The sequence below is a fragment of the Myotis lucifugus genome, unplaced genomic scaffold, assembly GCF_000147115.1.
Source record: "Myotis lucifugus unplaced genomic scaffold, Myoluc2.0 scaffold_19, whole genome shotgun sequence".
NCBI classification, from domain to species: Eukaryota; Metazoa; Chordata; class Mammalia; order Chiroptera; family Vespertilionidae; genus Myotis; species Myotis lucifugus.
Window position 1 is genome coordinate 5,157,980 of NW_005871067.1, and position 7,994 is coordinate 5,165,973.

Below are 7,994 nucleotides of genomic sequence, written 5' to 3' on the forward strand. Positions count from 1 at the left end.
CCCCCCCCCCCCCCGATAGGCCTCGATCACCAGCCAGGCCAAGGGACCCCCACCCATGCACGAATTTGTGCACCGGGCCTCTAGGACATAAATAAAGTGGAACAACAAATATATGTTTCCCTCTCTCCCTTCCTCTCTCCAAAATCAATAAAAGATAAAAATCCTATATAATAAAAGGCTAATATGCAAATAGACCGAACAGCGGAACAACCGAACTAAATAACCTGTCACTATGACGTGCACTGAACACCAGGGGCCGTGTGCGGAACATGTCAGGCATTAGCCTCAGCAGGATGGTGGAGCAGTTGAGAGGGGGCACCAGACCAAGGTGGGGCACCAGTCGGTGTCATCAGGGCGAGCCTCTGTGGTCACTGAAAATTCTTTGCTCCTGCACACCGCAGTCCTGCCCAGCGCTCACACCCGCTGCCGGCCCCGGCCCCACTCACACCCACTGCTGGCGCCGGCTCCAATCGCTTCACGCCGTCAGCGGGTGCAAGTGGGGCCAGCACCGTCAGTGCATGGGAGCAATGGCAGCAGTGGCAGGAACGGGGCTGCTGGCAGACAGGGGACCAGGAGCTGTGGCAGAAGTGGCTGGGCAGGGGCACGGAGGATGGGCCAGGACCTGCCCCTGTGCCTACCGCAGCCTTGCAGCCCACAGTTCCTTTCAAGCTGCACGAATTTGTGCACTGGGTCCCTAGTAAATAAAATAAAAAGTAAAAGCTAAATAGAAGTTATTATTTATTCCAGTAATTAAAGTGTCCAATGATACTCTAACCAAAATACTTATCTTTCCACTTCCTTACATCTATATTTAAATAACAGCTCCTTCCTTAAGGATTAGTCTATTGGCCTTGTTTTTTTTCCCCACAAAAATTTTCATGTCTTTAGTAATTTATGTGCAAAACGTTTATGAACATTGTATCATTTGACATCTACATTATGTCATTACATAGAAAATACTTATAAAGTCCTTTACTTTTCCAGAAATTGCTATTTTAAAATATACCCATACCTGCTAGTTACATAGGTGTAATTTGCTGGGTAAAGAAGTCCCTGAGCTATATGCTTAGGAATCATGTATTTTTCTTACATAATTTTCATTGTAAAAATTTTTAAAAAAATACTCATCTATAAACACTCAAATATATTCAATAAGTCTTAGTCCAAATAAAATGGAAAAGTGTGTTTGTATGTATGCATGTGCAACAGACAGAATACAGCATATGAAAGTGTGCATCACCACTAAACACCTATAATGAGGAAAACACAGAGTCCATCTATAATAATAAAAGCATAATATGCTAATTAGACAGGATGTCCTTCCAGACGACCTTCCGGACGAAGCTGGGGCTGTGAGGGAAACCCAGGTCCCAGGTGCCTGCCAGCGGCTGGAGGGAAGCCCGGATTCCAAGTGCCATAAGGGAAGCAGGTGCGGGCAGCCAGGGGAAGGCCTACTCTTGCACAAATTTCGTGCATCGGGCCTCTAGTTGCTATATAAGGTTTAAAATATTACTTAGACTCAAACTACAAGAGAGCAAAACCACCTCAATTAAAAGGCACTACAATGGAAGACAAAGGGGAAAAGCTCCAATAATAGGAATTCCCTGTACCTATTATATTGGAATTGGAACAATCTGCTTTATTCAAGATACTAGTATATACTGCTTTAGAGGTGCTGCTGATCTTTTCCTCTCACATTATCTGGGTTCACAGAGTGAGTGACTTTCTGACTAGAATTCTCTGAAAGCAAATGCAACCTCTATTGAATCAAAAAAGAGTCTGAGTTGGAGGATAACTGTGAAGGCACAGCTATTTTAAGTTTTATAAAGTAACACTATACACCCAACTGACTGAATTATTTCAAGAGTATTAAAATATGGTAAACGGAGTCTTTTCTACTATCAATTAACATAAATTAAATGATTATGGGAACTTTACTGGTGTCGTGATCCTCAATTTAACTGTATTTGTATTTAACTGTATTGGAAACAACACCAGCTTTCTTTCTTGCACTGTAATCATCACTAATGGATTTTACCACAATGAGATCCCACCTGTATTTTTGATTATTTGTTTGAGTTGTTTCTTTTTGTCAGAGCTGAAACACAACTGCAAAGAATACCCAGCTCTGAGTACCTCTTTTGTTAGCAAGTGATTTGCAGGAGAAGAGTTTTAGCTTTACTGTTGTGTTGCAAGTCTCAGAAATGTCAGTCCAGCAGGGGCAGTACCTGACAGCATATCTAACTTCATATATTCAGAATGAGAAAGGTCATGCCTTTGCTGTCAGCTTCCACTGCTGGAATACTCCACACTACATCATTCATGACCCTGGGCTTCATAAAAGCAACTCTCAACGTAACAATGCTCTCTATACACAAGTTAGTCGCAGTATATCCCAAAGTGTCAAGGAAGGCCCTACAAAATACGTGGTTCATTTCATGAACATAACATCAGAAAAATGTAAATTCTCTAGGTAAGTTCTATAGTGATAAACTGCAACAGGAGGGTTGAGATTACTTTGGGACATAACAGAGGGCAGTTAGCCTTTTCCTGTGACTGTGATGCCAGGAGTGCATACTCAGAATATTTCTAAGAAACCAAAAGTGCTGAAGCCATCCTGATGTGCTTAGATCATGAAATCATAATTTTCCAAGGCAGCAAAAATACCTAAGTTATTTCCAAATTCATGCAACTGTGACTTTTCAGATGATGAAGCACAGTAATCCCTCCTTTGGAAAACTGCTGTTTGAAACTGCTGTTTGAACTACTCTGTTATTCTTAGACATTCTCTTATTCTGTAGGTCAACTCTGTTATTTTTAGACTATAAAATAACTTTGTTTTTTTGTTTGAATAGAAAAGATAAACTTAACTGTCTGACCTTGCAAGCTAGCCATCTAAAGGGGCTGACACACTGATACTGATATTAATTCACATATTTGCCAAGTGTTTGTTCATCCAAGGTTACAGGTGTCTGTATAGATATGATATGGTACTCAAAGTTACAAGTTGTCTGTATAGATATGACAGGTGTTTGATTAGATACAATATGTACTCAAGATTACAAGCTGTTTTACACAAAGAACTAGAAGGATATAAAAAGGAAATACTCCCTCCTGTGTTTGTTCAGAATTTGACAGAGGTAATCTGCTCTGAACCTGCACGCAATAAAGATGACTCCTAACTAATTGGCTCATTAGGTGTCTTGTCCAGCTCACTGATTTGTGATACAACAACGACAGATGGTAATTAAGGACTTGCTTTTAGTAGTCATTTTATAAAGGAACTACATTTTTACTAGTTACATTTTACTAATTACATTTTTACCTTGGCTCAACACTGGTTCCATTTTATTTGTATATGTGTTTTATTTTTATTTTTCAATTACAGCTTGCTTTCAATATTATTTTCAATATTGTATTAGTTTCAGTTGCACAGTATAATGGTTAGACAATCATATACTTTAGAAAGTGTCCGTCCCTCCCGCACAACATTTCTAGTACCCACCTAGCACCTATTCCCTATGCTATACTTTACATCCCTGAGACTACTTTGTAATCACCAATAAAAATATGGAACACTTCTGCCCGCTGGCATGGCTCAGTGGTTAAGCATTGACCTGTGAACCAGGTCTCTGTTCAATTCCTGGCCAGGGCACATGCCCAAGTTGCTGGCTCTATCCCCAGTAGGGGGCATGCAGGAGGCAGCCAATGATTCTCTCTCACTGAGGAGGAAACTGGTCTTGAAAGGCGTGTCAGGCCATGGAAACTGTGAACAATGCACTGCCCTGGGGGAGGGGAGGAAGGTCGTTATCGCTAGCCTCAGGACAGATCATCAGATATGGCCTGGGGACCCCCAACACCTGGGGGCCTTCCTGTAAGCCCACGAAAGGGGGCGGAACCATATCTGCAAGACAAAGACCCCAGAAGGTTATAAAAAGTGAAGCCCTCTGTGTGTTTCTTCACTCTGATTTGGAAATTATTCCCGGAATCCACTAGTGTTAATAAATGGGGTCCCTCCCTTTCTCTAGGAAGCGTGCTTGGTATTTCTTTGGTCTTCTGTAACATCATCATTGATGTTTCTTATCTCTCTCCCTTTCCCTTCCTCTCTAAAAATCAATAAAAATATATTTAAAAGAAAAAGAAAAAAATGGAATTTTTTTCACGAATTTGCATGTCATCCTTGTGCAGGGGCCATGCTAATCTTCTCTATTTCATTCTAATTTTAGTATACGTGCTGTTGAAGTGATCACTGGTTCCATTTTATATGGCCCTGCCCCTCAACCTGGGTTTTATTTAGCTTTGTGAACTGCTAACAGTATCATAAAGGTATAGATATAAATTGTGTATTTATGCATGATCAGTACCACCTCCACTAATGTGTTTCTTATTCTTAAGCAACTGAGAAATCAGCCTGTGTTGCCACCATTTCAAAGATTTCTCTAGTCTTTCTCTTAATATGCGAAGTTAGATGTAATATAGTTGCATCTCCTATAATGGCATATCAACTGTTTTTTAAATAGCAGAAAACAGTCAAGGATTGCCAATTTGTGTTAATCAAGCTTCCCCTTTTGCACAAACCAAAAACAAGATAAGGGAAACCATTCTCCTCTTCCCTATGACAGTTCAGAATAAGCCCAACTAAACCCCACAGAAAGAGCTCCATGTGAGAGCCCTTCTCAAGGACAAAACAGGACACACACGTGGCCCAATTCAGAAACTTCTGGATCTTGCCTGAATAGGAAAAGCAGCTAAAAAGACCCTTTGGGGGGGGGGGAGGGAGAAGACCCTTTTGGAGAGAAAGGGTCTAATTTGGATAACTTGGAAACCCTTCTCTGAATAGTGAACCACTCAAAGCACCTTTATGAGGAACCCTTACTGTGATGGCCACACAGCCCCTGGGATCTCACCCACCTGGTCACAGCCAGCGTTCACCAGCTCCTGCAGCATCTGTCGGTTCACTTCTGCAGAGACCGGGGGACCTGATTCGTTGGCGAAAGGCAACAAGGAGTATCGGATCTCCCTCAGGGCTTTCTGGTACGGGCCAAACTTTGGGGCAGTTCTTGGCTGCTGCTGACGGGCAATATCCTTGCCCCCCAGGACGTTGGTGTCCAGGGAAGTGTCGCTTGGTCCCACAGGTGGCCCGTGAGTGGAAGACTTCGAGGGCTGCTTCAACCCCTCACGAATCTCCTGCAGTCGTTGCCGACTGTTTCCAGAGTAAGTCGTGGCAGGAAAAGTCTTTGGCCTCATTTTAAGTCCAGTTTCTTCTTACCATAAGTACAATCTTCTTAAAGGGTTTTATTTTTAAAAACTGAACAGTATCAGTTAGTTGTAAACATAGTTTCAAAACAATTTCCTTTAAAACATTTTCTTTCCTTCAATTTTTGTAGTTCCTATAGAGAACCAAAAGTTTCCAGAGCCTTCAATTTGAAGATCATCACTATCTGAAAAAGATGGGAAGACAATGTTCATTTGTGGTTTTCACATAACACTTTTCAGAAATGGACAATCATCTTGAAAATATTCCACTTGGAAAGATCAAGAAAGAAACCATTGACATAGGAATTTTAGGGGAATATAGGCAGGCTTAGGGAATTTTTAGAACTGGAGTCCATGGAGAAAGCACAGGGCTACAGACTGGAAGAAGGTACATTTCCATAACACAAGGAAGCCAGGTGCAGTTATATTTCCGTAAGACAAGGAAGCAGTAACAGGTACATCTCCATAATACAAGGGAGAGGCAACAGCTATATCTACATAAGATGGGAGTAGCCAAGAGGTCTATATTTACAAAATAAAAAAGGAGGAAGAAAGCCCAGAAGGAATGAGAGGACAATGAGGGAAGATGGCCTCAGGAGTTACTATAGTAACCAATTCAAAAGGGAATATTGACCAATCAGAGGGGATATCAGGACACAGGAACTGCAGCCTTTATAAACCATGGAAACAGAAAGTCTGTGTGACTCTTTCCCTCTCCCACGTGGGAGTCTGTGCTGTGAGAATCTTTCCCTTTCCCCACGTGGGAGTCTGTACTTGTTCTTTAATAAATTTCCACCTTTGCTATACCACCTTCTGTCCGTGGATTCATTCTTCGACTCCGGCGAACAAAGAATCCAGGTTCCAGTCCAAAAATTCCCTATCACCATCACCTCTCAGAAATTACAAAGCTGTCTGACTCCAGTTAGAGCATGTGATATCCAGGGCTGTCCCAAGATATTTCCTGTAAAGCCAATCTCCCAATCTCCACAAATTGATACTAATAAATATTCAACTCAAGGCAAGAACACTTCATTGTTATATATTTCATTTCTAAATCCACAGCTTGAGTATCTGGGTAAAACTTTCTTACACAGGTCTTGAATTTTGTTATGCCCAGATTTCAAGATCCCCAAAAGACCACCAGGGAGCCAGCCGAGTCCGATGCAAAAGCAAAGAGTCTTTATTCGAGCTAGCTCGGCTCCCCGATCACATTCACCGACGCAGCGGCAAGCGGCAGAGAGAGAGAACTCTGTGTGTAGAGAGGTTTTATAGGGGGGTTGGAGTAAGGGGAGGAGAAAGGACTGTGGGCCCTGCCGATTGGCCAGGCGCAAGTCGGTGTCTTGTTACACAGGATGTGGTCTATGGCGCGCACTTCCCTTGATTGTCATTGGTTAAAGAAGTCCTGGGTGTGGCTAGCAGAGGCTTGGGCTTCCAGGAAGAAGCCTTGCCGAGCACATGGCTGCCCAAAAAATGGAGGATCCAGGGTAAGATGGAGGGCGTAGCCCTTACCCTGGGGCAAGATGGAGGGCGTAGCCCTCGCCCTTTCATTCCTCCCTTTGTCTTGGAACTTCCGGCTCAATCATGAGGCGGACTAGTCAAGGGCCGGAAGTCCACAGCATTAGGAGGATTACAAGGGGTCCGGCGAGGTCCTCTGTCTTCTTGAGGGTGATCTGCAGCGGATGTGTCTGGTTAGAGGTCATCTTCCACTCAGGCTCCCTGCTGTCCTGGGCACAGAAGGAGCTGGGCTTGTGACCTGGCAGAGACAAACTATAACAAATGGTCTGGTGGAAGGGAAAGAAACCATTTTAGCTTTAACAACTTCTATTGAAATAGGATTTTTCTTCTTAAAATTCCTCTATAGCTATCAAAAAGTCAAATCAAGACTAATTTATCTACTGTATTCAATTTGGCCTGATGTTTGCATAAACACAACAAGAATGGTAACTGACTACCTTGGCTGGAATTTCATGATTGAATTTTAATGTGCCCCGTAGGGCCAGGAAGCCAAGCCATCCAGCTGCCATCAGGCCTGCCTGCAGTATCTGCTGAGTTAGGTGAATCCCTCACCTGTAGCAACTCCACCTGAGCCCATGCTCCAGGCTTTAAGGCCCATCTCAGTAGCCCTCCTACTCGTTGCGGCCCAGAGTGAGTGGGGGTTCCGCAGGGATGCAGAGGCATCCTTATTGCTCCCCTTCTACTCTGACCAACCGCCAGTGATGGTAGGGCATGGGCCTGACGCTCCAGCGCCAGCCATCTTCAGGGCTCCCAAGCAGGATACTAGGCTTTCTTCGTGGCATTCTTACTGGCTTTAAGTCTTTAGAGCTCAGACAGGGCTCTTTAAAACATGATACTCCAGTCAAAGTTTTAAACCACTATTAGGAACCAGTCTTATTGAATCTATGCAAAGAAATGTATTGCCATGACTTATTTAGCATTGCCAAATTTCAGAGGAATTACATAAGGAGAAAAACATACTGATCTGCTCTAAGATTTTCTGATTTTCCTTGCCAATCCCTTTTCATGGATTCTTCAGAGTTATAACAAAACAGTAACTGTTGGCATTAAACCTTCTTTCTATGCATAACCATGCCTCAGACCTTCTATTCCAAACAGGCCTTTCCCAGCTTTCTACAGTTGAGGTTTGTACTACCCCTGACATGGGCATGGTCACGCAGGCCTGCAAGACAGTATATAGGCTGCCAACCGTCAACTGTCTTTCAACAGAGACTAAAACCTGA

The 7,994-nt window shown here is 43.0% G+C and overlaps 1 protein-coding gene and 1 non-coding gene across 9 annotated transcripts in view; both read right to left on the minus strand.

Moving 5' to 3' along the window:
• LATS2 (large tumor suppressor kinase 2) overlaps positions 1-7,158 on the minus strand; it is an 82,459-nt gene extending 75,301 nt beyond the window's left edge. For 2 of the 8 annotated variants that reach the window (XR_002828432.1, XM_023751188.1), the window contains exons 1-2: positions 6,766-7,157; positions 4,912-5,441 (exon numbers count right to left, since the gene is read on the minus strand). Coding sequence is in view for 5 of the 8 variants with exons in the window: in XM_023751188.1 (XP_023606956.1) it covers positions 4,912-5,247 (336 nt within the window). In the remaining 3 variants the exon portion in view is untranslated. Of the gene's footprint in view, positions 1-4,911; positions 5,442-6,765 lie in introns of those variants that run through there. The other 6 variants (XR_002828431.1, XM_006085509.3, XM_006085506.3 and 3 more) reach the window with 4 other exon arrangements.
• LOC111825280 lies at positions 4,144-4,250 on the minus strand. Its single transcript, XR_002828452.1, has one exon. It is a non-coding gene; the product is annotated as a U6 spliceosomal RNA (small nuclear RNA).
• Positions 7,159-7,994: the final 836 nt, after the last annotated feature.